This window comes from Berghia stephanieae, chromosome 13, assembly GCF_034508935.2.
Source record: "Berghia stephanieae isolate SIO BIC M18660-M18661 chromosome 13, UCSD_Bste_1.3, whole genome shotgun sequence".
Classification (NCBI taxonomy): Eukaryota; Metazoa; Mollusca; class Gastropoda; order Nudibranchia; family Aeolidiidae; genus Berghia; species Berghia stephanieae.
In genome coordinates, this window is record NC_088372.1 from 14318511 (window position 1) to 14333903 (window position 15393).

Sequence of the window (15393 nt, forward strand, 5' to 3'; positions counted from 1 at the left end):
CATTTTCCATGGTTTTTTTTCCAACGGCAACCTCAAGAGGAATCTCCAAATATTACATATCATTATAAGGAACATTCCCCAACTCCAAAGTTTTCTCTAGTGAACAGGCCTGCTTGCTAAGTGAACTCTTAAGTTTTCTGTATACCTTGGTAAGTCAACACTTTGTTACAATTCCCCTTAACGTCAGTCTTCTGCTGCCATAAAATCACATGAAAATTTTGGGTCAAACCTTTTCCCGTTAGACTAACCTAATTTATTTGATTGAATTAGTGTGTTTTTTATCAAAACAATTGAATAAACTTTAAAAACTTATTATTTAAACCAAATCTATAAAATTTAAAATACAGTTCTCAATCAAATCCTAATACTGTCAAGTTTCCAACCTATAACTTTGACTGACCAATTCGCCAACCAAGAAATAAATAAATTCCTCAGTCAAAACGCACATTTCAGGCTACATAATCATGCCAGCCAAGAAAAAATGAATTGATGACACAGCTAGAAGCAGTACTGACAGTTTAAGTGACGTCAAAGAAATCGGTCCCAACTCTGAGACTTTACTATGTCCTGAAAAGTTTAGTAAACTTCAAACCTTTTTTTTAAAAACCACTTTTCTACAAGTTGTCTATCTCAAATGGCCGTAACTCATTTTTTAAACATTTAATTCAGAAAATAAATTGCAAAATATAGTGAAATGTCTACTTTTTCACACCATAGCATAACTCAATTTTTTTTTTTTTTTAAATATGACATTGGAACCCATTTCTGTTCCCCAGAGCGCATCACAATAAAATTATTTTAATACTCACACAAAGAAGAGAAAACAGAGTGTCTCAATACTCTCAGCTCAGAAAATTCCTGAACAGCAAATCTGTTCTCATCGACTGGCTTGCTGGCGATTCCATCCAACTCTTTGGTGTCTGTCAAACCAATACCAATGGCATAGATGTGGATTCCCTCTGCTCTAGCCTGCTCTGCTTCTGGAATAGTTTTCCTAGAGTTGATATTAGATACACCATCAGTCAGAACAATAGCAATGTTGTCCACTCCTTCTCTGTCTCCATTAAATTCTGTGAACATTTCAGTCCTCATAGTCTTTAGGGCATCAGCAGTGTTGGTACTGCCATATCTCCATGGAATATCGTCAACAGCATTATAAATATCAGCTTTGGTTTGGTATGTGTTTAGTTGGAACATGACATGATCTTCTGTACTGTAGATGATGACTCCCACTCTTACATTGCCATTGTCAATTTCAGCCTCATACAAAAAGTCTTTGATAAAATCTTTCATCAAGTCAAAGTTTGGTTCTGTCACACTGGTAGACGAGTCCAGGACAAATATCAAGTCGTGACGGGCATCTGAACAACCTGATGGAAATCAAAGGAGTCAAAGGCAAAACATAAAGCACAAAAATGTATCGGTATCAAAATCAGTTAGTGCAATCTAGCAATTTATTATTGCTTTATATTAGTTTATGGTTAGCATAATCGTCAATTAAAATGTATTTTATGAATGACAAACAAATTACCAAAATTTACAAGTCACTTTCTTTTTGTTTATTAATCTTGCTTATCCAAGAAAAAAATATTTGCTAGAAGTGAGTGAGACACAAACCAGATTTCCTCAATTTACAGTTTAATGACTCCTCATTTGCTCAGCCACCTAAATACCCACTCCTCGATTCAACATTCAGTTTTAGCATTTCATTAAAATGCAGTCCGTAGTGGCACTTTATTGGAAACAGCATTGTAGATTGACTACCAATTAGTTGCTTTGCATCACATTTTAAAATAATTTATTCGCAAAATATAATTTTCAAGCAGAACGTTCATACATACTCTGAGTGTCGGTAATTAAATAATAAAGACTGAAGTAAACATTGTTAGAATCCCAAGCAGCTTCTATGAACAAATGGTAATATTCTCCATTGTAATTGGTGATAAGAGTAATACTTAATACTCAAAATGGAGCAAGAATCTATGTGATAGCTATGAAATAAAATCATAAGAGAAACCCTCAAACCAAAAAAATACAAAGACACAGGCACATAAACTTGTCAGGCCAATATCTGACAAAGTTTTATTGCATGAGACCCATACAAGATAAAGGACATAAAAGGCATGTCATATTTAGGGGACAGCTGCAAGAATTACCAGAAAATGCCACAAAACAGAACCTTGGTGTGTGACGGTAGCACTTCACACTCTACGAAGCCAACATTTTACTCTCGTAGAGAAAATGAGCAAATACAACTATTTTACAAAACAGGGAAAATTTAAACATTCAGCCATAAATATTCCAGACTACAATAGAAATTCAAACAACAGATAGTCCACCAGGCTTCACAATTATCGACGAATTCCATCAGTCATTAGCTAGAACAAATAAATCCAAATACAGCCTTTTCCCTAAAACAATTTGAACTTGAACAAACTAACACCTGACATTATAGACATCAGAGACCATAGATCATTTCTACACCATTTTTTACATGCACAAAAACACCCCAATAAATGAGTGGCTAGAGTGATATGGATTCATGTTGTATAATAAATTTGCTATGAGATTTGCGGTGATAGGCAAACTTTGTCTATTGGAATTTATAGAATTGAAATTGAAACAGTTGTTTCAGTCTTTTAATTTTGACACATTTAGATTAAATTATCAGCATTTACTTTTTCCAATAAAATCAGTTTGAGATCAACAATTTATGTGACTCAGCAAAGAACAGGATCCTTGGAAATATGAGTCCAATTCAAGCACACACTGGCAATAGTTTTAGTACTCTTTTGGCTCTTTAATTAATATGATCAGACATGTGACTGTCACAGTAGTAAAGATTGTTAAAATCATTGGCAAATAAAAATATTAATATATTTTCAATACTAATTAAAATGATCAATATTGGCAATAAGCATATGACTTCTGTGCAAATGAGAGATTTACTTACTAACTATAGCTTTAGGAGTTGGGGCTGGAGTAGTTCTTTTTGGGGCAGCAGTGGAACCTGAAATAAAGAAGCAAAACAATCAGTGAGAAATTGCTTTGCAAGAATTGTAATCCCCAAAGGTAAAACGTGTTGTTCTGTTGTTAAAGACCAATAGATCCAGAGCGTCTTATAACCATAAGTTACCATAATTTAGAGAACATGATAAGGACAATATTCTATGCCTTAAGGCAATGCCTTTTCGTCTGTCATGCAATTCAAAATATGTTAAAATCAGCTTCGACAAGCACATCAATATTCTAAATATACAGGCTTTCAAAAAATAACTTGACACATTCCAATCTGATACCTTTCGAGTGTTCACCTACTCTCTTGATGTTATGTAATGTTGATCACCATGTAACGAAACATTTTAATCTTTTATTTGTGTTATAAAATCATAAAATTCAAAACTTATTCAAGATGTGTTTATTCGAACTACGCACTTAAAAAATCGTTTTAAAACCAGAAGATCGATACAAAATGAAAGTCATGTAAAATACAACACGATTAACATATCAGATTCTATGTTTAAATTTAATGTTCACATAACTCATTTTTTTACATTTAATTCAGAAAATAAATTGCAAAATATAGAGAAAGGTCTACTTTTTCACACCATACCGTAACTCAACTTTTTTGTTAAAGGTGACATTGAAACCATTTCCGTTCCCCAGACCACATCTCAATAATATTATTATAATACTCACACAAAGAAGAGAAAACAGAGTGTCTCAATACTCTCAGCTCAGAAAATTCCTGTACAGCAAATCTGTTCTCATCCACTGGCTTGCTGGCAATTCCATCCAACTCTTTGGTGTCTGTCAAACCAATACCAATGGCATAGATGTGGATTCCTTCTGCTCTAGCCGTTTCTGCTTCAGGAATAGTTTTCCTAGAGTTGATATTAGATACACCATCAGTCAACACAATAGCGATGTTGTCCACTCCTTCTCTGTCTCCATTAAATTCTGTAAACATTTCAGTCCTCATAGTCTTCAAGGCATCAGCAGTGTTGGTACTGCCATATCTCCATGGAATATCATCCACAGCATTGTAAATGTCAGCTTTGGTTTGATATGTGTTTAGTTGGAACATGACATGATCTTCTGTACTGTAGATAATGACTCCCACTCTTACATTGCCATTGTCAATTTCAGCCTCGTACAAGAAGTCTTTGATAAAATCCTTCATCAAGTCAAAGTTGGGTTCTGTGACACTGGTAGAGGAGTCCAGTACAAATATCAAGTCATGCCGTGCATCTGAACAACCTTGTGGAGCAAAAAGCAATAAATTCAAATTTTCTCCATATCTAATGGAATTAGACATTTGACATATTCATTTATGCGGTGATTATGAACTGTTTAAAAAAAAATTTTAACACAATGAGTAGTGTTTCTTATCAGTTTGTAAATAAAGTAATAACTAAACAAGACAACAAATCTCCTTCTTTCGTCGTTAGTTTATCTCTCAAGGATCATGACATGAATCAGATGGGGTCTTCTGACAAAAAAAAAATCTTTAAATTATGTGGCAACTCTATACTGTCTTGTAAAGATTAAATTTGATATTAATTATATATGAAGATTTAAAAATAGTTTGTTTTTTTTTAATGTAGAATAGAAGGTTCACTTACTAACTACAGCTTTAATGGTTGCTGCAGGAGTTGTAGGTTTTGGAGCGGGAGTTGAACCTGAAATCAAATTAATTCAATATAGAAAACAAAGTGTTTATCAGTTGACATATTTAAATGTAAGCCAGCAAACATGTCTAACTTAATTTATTTTTTGAAATAATATAAATAAAGGCATAATTTGGCAAAACCTGGAGAGAGTCATTTCTGTATGTTATGAAACAAATCATATTAAACCTGAACGAAAAGCTATCAAATTTAGTAACTTGGATTATCTTTATTTATCCCATAGCATTTCTTCAATAATAAAAATAACAATTCAAATATAGGCAGCACAGTGCCACATTTGAAATAACATTGTAATATTGGAAGAAAACAATGCTTCACCATCAAGTAACTTCAAAATGTCGCCGGTCCCATATTCTGACCTTGCAACTGTTCTTTTTACTTTTATTTAAGAGACACACCAAAATTGTTTTTTACAAGTTTTTATTGTCAATACTAATAATTGTGTTTGTACGGCATGTGGCATCCTATAGGAATGAAAAGCCTTTAAAAAATGTCTTTTCTTAAAGCTAAGAAATGAATGTGCTAAAACAGTATGCAATATGCAAATTTATCTAAAATCATATAAAATTTTGTAAAACCACCTAAAAATTTTGATATCGGCAAAAAGAAGTCGCACATTATTGTGGCATTTATGAGTTGTAATTCTTTTTTAAAGAAGACACTTGTTACAATGCTTGTAGAACTGAGAACACATATCAAAGAAGGGATTTAATTTTTCAACAAGATGGTGCTACATCCCATATGAGCAAAAGAACACAAGCTTTTTTCAGAGTAATAATATTCATTTCAGGGAGAAAGACGACTGGCTGCCTCAATCACCCAACCTGAATCCAATGGATTATGCAATTTGGAATTCTTTGACAGAGGTTAATAGTGGACAGACATCTGCATTCACAGAAGAAACCAAAGAGAAAGAATTATCTTATGCTGGGAGGAGATAACCATTGAGGAAATTTGGAAGTGCATTTCAAGTTGGAAAAAGAAACTATGTTGCGTCATTAAAGAGGACGGTGATGCTAATAAAGTGCTAATATAGTAATCCATGGATCAACATTGGTATTTGAATGTGCTACGATTTCTTCCGTGATGAGGAGAATTATGATGAAAATCACGTTTATGGTGACATAATTAATGTTTGCTAAAAATGGCAACAAAAGTTAAGATAATCACTGTAATAACATTGTTTCTAGTTTTGATGTATGGATGTATCACACATTAATTATAGTATTATGATATGTTCCATGGGAGAAGAGTTATTTTTCTGTGGGGTGTTCATGTTGTCTTCTAACAAAGTCTGTCGTGTTATTGAGTTGTAATAAAGTTGATTGAGTTTATCGACAGATCTTAATTCTCAACGTTATAACAATCACCATTTTACTCTCAGCAATGTTGCATCATCTTTCTTTGTTATTGTAATTCTGAACACGGTTTAGAAAAATCATTGTATCTTTTTTGTGTCTCAATTCATAATCATAAAATTTTAATTGTTTATAAAGATATAAGGATTTGTTTTAATTGTGTTTTGAATTTGAAAGTAAACTAATGAAGAGTTAAGAGATACAATCTGACAAAGAGCGGCGCGTTTTTTATATAGATAATTCTTTAAAATTACGTGTTTCACTTTTAATACATTACAATATTATATTCAACAACAACAAAATAAGTGAAGACTCATTTTATGCTTCTTTAATGTTCAGAAAGAGGCTAAGTATACATAGTGAACACAATAGTCCATAGACATTATGTTCCATACAATAATCATTTATCTATCTAAAACATGTCAACTGATGTCACAAACGATGGGGTTTTTTTAATGGAGTATAATTTCATGGTCTATTCTTACACCTGAAGCCAGAGGATGTATCTGATTAATCATGTTAAAATGACAATAATCCAACATTTTCTTTTGTATTAAGGACAAGCAACATGTCTGCACCACAATTGGTGTTTACTTAGTCTTTTTTATATTCAAATCCTGTTTGATTGCTAGTTTGATTACTCTGCTGTCCAATTCACTAAATGTGGTAAATATAACATCTAATTGACTGGTTCCTAGAGAAAGATTAGAACAAAATTATTTCATTTAAAGAAATGATTATAAAATGTAATAAGCTTCCCTTTAAAGCCCAAATACAAAATATTTCTAAGTATTATGACTTTGATGAATGATTATTACATAAGACATGGAAAACTTAACTGTTTTATACTCCATCAATTGAATATGTATGACAAGTTATTTATGTGGCCATATAAGTTCAGAGAATGTATAGTACTTCATGTTTTCATTGTGCTTTATATGCTATGGTCTAAATTATTTAATAACTATCATCGACAATCATAAATAAAGTTCTAATCATTTTCAAATATATAGACTAAATACTCATAATTTAGACTTAACCACTAGTTATATTAGGGCATTAAAATTTGATTGAACTATCTCATCATTAAACATAATATGATATGATGTAACGTATATGATATGATACATATGATATGATATGATATGATATGATATGATATGATATGATATGATATGATATGATATGTATGTATGATATGATATGATATGTATGATATGATAAGATATGATATGAAATGATATATGACATTATTTGATATGAAATGATAAATGATAGGATATGATATAATATGACATGGTATAATATGTTAAGATTTAAAAAGTCTAGATATATCCCTTTTCTATTGAAATTAATATTGAATAAAACAGAATTTATTAAATCAGAGCAAACTTAAAGGACAGCTCTTTCTGAATATATTATGCTTTGTATGCGATTGACAAATCTAATATAAAATACAATATCTGATACACTGCTACTGTTTTGAATAATCAAGACAGAAAGTAACCCCCCCCCCCCCAAAAAAAAAAATAATAATACATTAAAATAATGATAAATTAAACAAAAAACTATAACTTACATAAAGAGGAGAACACATGATGTCTTAGCACTCTCAACTCAGAAAATTCCTGCACAGCAAATCTGTTCTCATCCACTGGCTTGCTGGCAATTCCATCCAACTCTTTGGTGTCTGTCAAACCAATACCAATGGCATAGATGTGGATTCCTTCTGCTCTAGCCTGCTCTGCCTCGGGAATAGTCTGTCTAGAATTTATATTAGATACGCCATCTGTCAACACGATAGCAATGTTATCAACCCCTATCCTGTCTCCATTCCATTCTGTAAACATTTCAGTCCTCATAGTGTTCAAGGCATCAGCAGTATTGGTACTGCCATACCTCCATGGAATATCGTCCACAGCATTGTAAATGTCAGCTTTGGTTTGATACGTGTTTAGTTGGAACATGACATGATCTTCTGTACTATAGATGATGACTCCTACTCGTACATTGCCATTGTCAATTTCAGCCTCATACAAAAAGTCTTTGATAAAATCTTTCATCAAGTCAAAGTTTGGCTCCGTCACACTGGTAGAGGAATCCAGGACAAAAATCAAGTCATGACGGGCATCTGAACAACCTGGAGAAAAAAATTATTGATTGACCAAAAATGAAAAAAAAAAACAACTCTAAATGGCTTTACTGTCTGCATGTAACAAATCAAAATGTAAATACCTAAACATTGGTAGAATAATTCTCTAAAATCATATCCATGTGGATAAACTGAAATCCTCCGTTATCGAGACCTAAAAGATATTACACTGGTCTTTGATAGCTTAATAAATTTTGATAACAATATGATATCTTAACAGTTGCTTAACTTTTTTGGTATTATTTTCAGAATTTTGAATACTTAGAATAAGAATGGTTATTCATATGGCACAAAACTGTTATAGGATCAACTATTATCATTATTATCACAATATAGTATCGTATTGAATCGTTTTAGAGCTTAAAGGTTCTAAAACCCCTTAAATGCTCTGTGCATAGAAACAATTTATCAATGATATAATTAGTATTCAAAGTCAATTAATCGAAATATTGAGAATTAAATATCTAATGCATAAATAAGTGTCACGTTCAATATTCGTAATATAATTTACTCTATTTAAATTCGTTTGGTATGTCCGACTTATACATTCAAGAGTTTCAAATAATTGTTATACATAAGACAATAATAGCAATCATTAAAATCTACATTGTAAGAACCATACACGAGTCTATATATATGAATAAGATCACCTCTTTTTCTACAATATTTTAGTGAAGGCAAATTTAGATACTTTAATCCTTCTAAATAGGAGAGATGTGGAATGTCGGGTAAAGTCTTATAGCGCATCTTTGTACGTTCTCAATGTTAACAGACTGTCACTTAAATAAGGGACTCCAAATACTATTTCTAGACAAGGTCTTATATAGACTCATAAGGTTGGACAAACGTTTTTAAATCAAGATAGCTAAAGCTTCTGTTTATAATTCCTACAAGCTTGTTTGCTCTTTTTATACAATCACATATATGTTCATAAAAACACAATTTATTATCAAAGATAATCTCCAAGTCCCTTTCTGAGCATGTAGTTGGCATAACAGTCATATTTTTGTCACCTATGTAATAGGAGAATGATGGGTTAAACCTACCACTGTGCTGCATTCTACATTTAGTAATAATGAAATAAAGTTGCCAATATTCAGACTCATTGTGTAGTGAATTTACATCATTTTGTAAGATATATTAAATATCTAAAGTTGGTGCATAAATTTTGGTGTCATCAGTGAAAATTTTGGATTTAGAATTTATAATTATTATTATCACTATAATTATTGCTGTAATTATTATTATGTCACATGCCGCGCAAAATCAATCATTAGTATTATTATTACTATTACCATAAAAATTATTATTATTATTATTATTATTATTATTATTATTATTATTATTATTATTATTATTATTATTATTATTATTATTATTATTATTATTATTATTATTATTATTATTATTTTAGATTTTTACTAATATTATTATTATTATTATTATTATTATTATTATTATTATTATTATTATTATTATTATTATTATTATTATTATTATTATTATTATTATTATTATCATTATCATTATTATTATCATTATTATCATTATTATTATTATTATTATTATTATTATTATTATTATTATTATTATTATTATTATTATTATTATTATTATTATTATTATTATCATTATTGTCATCATCACACAAACATCATAATCATCATCATCATCATTGTTGGCATCGTCATCTTCATCATAATCATTATCATTATAATTGGCTTACTTATGCGTTGAGGTGGCTTTATAGTTGTGGTTGTTGTTTGCCGAGGCGCTTCAGAAGAACCTGTTCAAAAATATTATCAAGAAAATGAAAAAATACGAATGACAATTATATCTAAAGAAATGCAGATTCGTTGAATGTCCTGCACAATTATATACAATCCTCTAATGACAAATAGAGATAGACAATACTAACTTAAAAGAACTTTTAAGAAGTATTCCAGCTGTTAAGACACAGCAAGACAATGGTGGACCAATTCAGCATATGCCAGAGCAAATACAACAGCAAATATATCATTGTGGCTAGTCTGAAACCATTTTAGAGTCCCACATTGAGATTGTCTTGGAAGAACCACTGAAATGGTTACAAAATATGGAGCATGTAAAAAATAAAGAAAAAAAATTATGATGGAAATAACCAACATATAATCGAGAGCTTATTTACAAGATTTTAAAAAGCGCAAATGCCATAACGACAAATCTTTCTGTTTACCTCGCACCAAGACATGATGAGTATATCTTAAGCAAAACCAAATGGTCTCAGTCCAGAACAAGAGCACAAGGTCACATGGAAAGTACAAATGGTAAGGCAGATAGAAGAGATAGCAAGAATGTAGACTTTTGAACTGCAACTTAAGCCTAAGGGCAGGAAACTGCTGCATATAAACACTATTGTTGTTTTTTTTAATGCAGATTTTTCTTTGTTCATATGAACTTTCAAAACATTATACGGTATTCATATAATATGGGACTTCATCCCATCAAAACAAACTCTAAGCATTTTACAAGTCCTAAACAAAATCATTCTTACATATAAACAAAAATATATAAAGCACAGAAATAATTCAATTCATCAAAAAAGGAGAACAAAAATATTTCAGGATCATAATATCAAAAACATTCTGGCAAACATGCATAATAAAAGACATTCAACTCACACAGGGAAGAGAAAACATGATGCCTCAATTCTCTCAGCTCTGAAAAATCTTGTACAGCGAATCTGTTCTCATCCACTGGCTTGCTGGCGATTCCATCCAACTCTTTGGTGTCTGTCAAACCAATACCAATGGCATAGATGTGGATTCCTTGTGCTCTGGCCTGCTCTGCTTCTGGAATAGTTTTCCTAGAGTTGATATTAGATACACCATCAGTCAGAACGATAGCAATGTTGTCCACTCCTTCTCTGTCTCCATTCCATTCTGTGAACATTTCAGTCCTCATAGTCTTCAAGGCATCAGCAGTGTTGGTACTGCCATATCTCCATGGAATTTTGTCAACAGCATTGTAAATGTCAGCTTTACTCTGATACTCATTAAGGTGGAATATGACATGTTCTTCTGTACTATAGATAAGAACCCCCACTCTCACATTGCCATTGTCAACGTCAGCTTCAATCAAAAAGTCTTTAATAAAGTCTTTCATCAGGTCAAAATTGGGTTCTGTGACACTAGTAGAGGAGTCCAGGACAAATATCAAGTCGTGACGAGCATCAGAGCAACCTGTGTGATAAGAGTCAAAAAATAGGGAATCATTGTTACTAAGATTTATGAATGCAAAGATGCATAGGGAACCAAAATGGTTTATGAAATTTAAAGCATCAAAATGCAATATCATATCAATGACTTGCAAGAAAAAAAAGATCACGTTTAACTGCTAACAACATTCTTATCATTATTCAGAAAGAGTCAATTGTGCGGCTATTTGGATTTGTGGTATGACACTCATATTTGGTCCAGTCGGACCCAAGTCCCACGCTCTCAGTGGCGCATAGTTGAGTATTTAGAAAGTGGCTCTTTACTTACACTCTCTTATCGTACTCAGGTGTAAAATAAGTATCTGACCATTAATAGCATTGTTGCTGTCGGAAAATTGTAATTTGGTCTTACAGGCAACATTTCTTGTCCTAAGTGTTGCTGTTGGCTTGCAACCCCTCGTAAAGCATGTTGAAAAGGTTTAGAGGATATTGCAATATATAAATGCTGAAGTTGGATGGAGGGGGGGGGGGGGAGGAGCATATAAAGTGCCTTGAATTCCAAATCACACAAACACCAACGGTGCCTATATTGTTTACAAGGCAAATAAAACATATGCATTTTCTTTCCTGCTGCTTCAAAGACCACATAAATACATTAAGATCCATAAAAGAGTCTTTTGAGACCCATATTGAATTACGCCACAGTGGGCAGAAGGTCACTTGCAGTTGTCTACCTCCCCATTTACTGTTTACTGAGTTACTTTCTGTCTTTGCCTTTGAATGGGATTACTTGTTTCTGTCCTGACTATTGCCAATCTTGGCTGAGAGGGAACCAGTCAAATGCATAGTGTTAGTTTGGGTTCTTTTCATTGTAAATCGTCTCTCTGTTAAGCACAGTTATATCTTTTTAAAATTTGAGCAGGTATTGTAAACATTTGAGTTTATTCCTTTTAGTGATGTCCTGTGCCGGTGTCTGGAGAGACAGTTAGGTGAGTACATTGATGGTATGATCTTGGAATCTGCATCTGTTCCCTATGTGAACCAATTCCCCTTTGACTTACCTTTCCTTGGGTGCTTTAATTATAATTTTTGACTATCCCATTTTCTTCTTTTTTACTGGCGCTGATGACCTAAGTGTGTTGCAAGCCCCGTAAACTCCTTAACAGCACAAACACATGGAATAGAATTCGTTCAACAAAATACGCATTGACAATAAGATGCAAAAAAGATCTGCACAATGTTTCACAAAGCTGTTTACTCCAAACAATGCCGCATAATTGAAGAAAACATACAACATGAACTAATTCAAAATTCCAAACCTTCCCTCTTCCGAATAATATGAGAATAACACCTCCAGTGAGAGGGATACTCAGAATCAGTTTATTCATATTGAGACATCTTTATGTTTTTCAGCACCAGTAAAAAAAAGAAGATATAGTGAAGGGAAAATGACAAGGATCATGGATATAGGATCAAGATGGAAAAAATCAGAAGATCAGGCTAGTTCTAATAGGGAAAAAGGGTAGAGTCAAGAGAAATCTGTCCAGACTACTTTCCCATCCTAATACAGACAGAGCTCCTGACAAAAGGAATGCACTCAATAAATTATAAAAATTACATAGTATTATGTGGAAAGATGAGAGGAAAAAAACTATCACCTTCAACAAAACATGCATTTGACTGTCACCCTTTTAATGTAAGACTACAGCCATGGCAAAGCGGTACCAAATATTATTCCACGGCAGAGCACCATGGTAGGAAAATGGATATAAATGGATAGAAGAAACACCAAACCACGAGGGCACTCTAAACTCTCAGTATTAAGATTAATAAATAGTAAATAATTAACAACATTTAAATAGTGCATTTTCTAAATTAAGAATAACTATGTGAGGTTCAATGAATATGTTCTGTCGAATTAAGTATAGATAAGAATGGAAAAATTGCTATTTTTTAACTTACTGATTTTGGCAAGTTTAGGAGCTGGTGGTGTAACTTTTGGAGCAGCAGATGTACCTGGAACAGAGAAGGAAAAAATAAGAATCAAACAATTTTTTTTTTACAATGTCAACTTCTATCACAGCAATATGATTGAAACTTCTAATTATAAGAGTTCTAACAAATTCAGTTATTTACTAGTAAAATTAAGTCATGTTATTTAAAACGGAAGATTAAAAGCAAAATCATTATTCAGCATCAGAGAGCATCACTTACAGAGGGAGGAAAAAACTTGGTGTCTCAAGGCTCTCAGCTCAGAAAATTCCTGAACAGCAAACCTGTTCTCATCCACTGGCTTGCTGGCGATTCCATCCAACTCTTTGGTGTCTGTCAAACCAATACCAATGGCATAGATATGGATTCCTTCTGCTCTAGCCTGCTCTGCTTCTGGAATAGTTTTCCTAGAGTTGATATTAGATACACCATCAGTCAAAACGATAGCAATGTTGTCCACTCCTTCTCTGTCTCCATTCCATTCTGTGAACATTTCAGTCCTCATGGTCTTCAAGGCATCAGCAGTGTTAGTACTGCCATATCTCCATGGAATTTTGTCAACAGCGTTGTAAATGTCAGCTTTAGTCTGGTACTCATTTAATTGGAACATGACATGATCTTCTGTACTGTAGATGATGACTCCCACTCTTACATTGCCATTGTCAATTTCAGCCTCGTACAAAAAGTCTTTGATAAAGTCTTTCATCAAATCAAAGTTAGGTTCAGTCACACTGGTGGAGGAATCCAAGACAAATATCAAATCATGACGAGCATCCGAACAACCTGAAAAGTAAAAAAATTCAATAGGCATTCATCATCATCATCATCATTGCCTTTTTCACCCTGGGTCAGGGTATAGGCCACAGACAAACAGTTTCCATCCTTCTCTATCCTGAGCCAACTTTTTTATCTCATTCCAGGTCTTACCACTTCTCTGTATATCAGCTTCTTTAATTCTTCTCCATGTTCCTCGTGGCCTTCCCCTTGATCTTCTGCCCTGAGGGTTCCAGTCCAATACTTTCTTTGTTATAGTTGAGTCATTCTTTCTAAGCGTGTGTCCAATCCACCTCCATCGTCTTCTTCCTATATCCTCTCCCACTGGTTTCTGCTGTGTTCTTTTCCATACTTCTTCACTTTTTATTCTATCCATCCATTTTATTCTGAGTAGCTTACGCATGCACCTGTTTACGAAAATCTGTACCCTCCTTATACATGCCTGTGATGCGTTCCAAGTTTCACATCCATACAGTAGGACAGACTTCACGTTTGAGTTGAAAAGTCTTAGCTTTAGTTGAAGGGAGATATCTTTAGTTCTCCAAACTCTGTTCAAAGATGTGAATGCAGCCTGTGCCTTTCCTATTCGTGCTTTCACCTCTGCTTCCGTGCCTCCATCCTTGTCAATTATACTTCCGAGATAGCAGAAAGTGTCTATATCTTCGAGTTCCTGATCTTTTACTTTGATCTGCTCCCTTTGACGCGTACCTATCCTCAAGACCTTTGACTTTGCAGGGTGAATTCTTAGACCAATTGATTCCGAGAGGCTGTTTATAATTGTGGTTTTTGCTGGCATCTGGTCCTGGGTGTGGGACAAAAGAGCCAGATCATCTGCAAAATCCAGATCATCCAACTGTGTCCAGGGGGTCCACTGTATCCCATTTCTTCTCCCTTTGGAGGTTTCTTTCATTAGCCAATCAATGGCAAGGATGAACAGGAATGGTGAGAGCAAGCATCCCTGCTTGACACCAGTCTTAATTTCAAAGCTGTCAGTAAGCTGATCTTCATGTACAACCCTGCAACTTGATCCTTCATACATTTCCTTAATGAGGTTTACTATCTTTTCAGGGAGTCCATAATGTGCCAGAATTTTCCACAATGTTGCTCTGTCAATACTGTCGAAAGCCTTCTCGTAATCCAGAAAGTTGACAATAAGAGGAGAGTTCCATTCTATAGACTGTTCTACTATGACTCGCAGAGAGGCAATCTGGTCGGTGGTTGAACGGTTTT

At 33.3% G+C, this 15393-nt stretch overlaps 1 protein-coding gene across 1 annotated transcript in view; it reads right to left on the minus strand.

The window, feature by feature from the left end:
• LOC144958476 (uncharacterized) overlaps nucleotides 1–15393 on the minus strand; it is a 192836-nt gene that overhangs the window by 93215 nt on the left and 84228 nt on the right. Inside the window, 9 exon segments of the mRNA XM_078890453.1 lie at nucleotides 810–1370; nucleotides 2954–3010; nucleotides 3700–4260; nucleotides 4626–4682; nucleotides 7629–8189; nucleotides 9928–9987; nucleotides 10862–11422; nucleotides 13360–13413; nucleotides 13612–14172. Coding sequence (XP_078746579.1) covers nucleotides 810–1370; nucleotides 2954–3010; nucleotides 3700–4260; nucleotides 4626–4682; nucleotides 7629–8189; nucleotides 9928–9987; nucleotides 10862–11422; nucleotides 13360–13413; nucleotides 13612–14172 — 3033 coding nt within the window.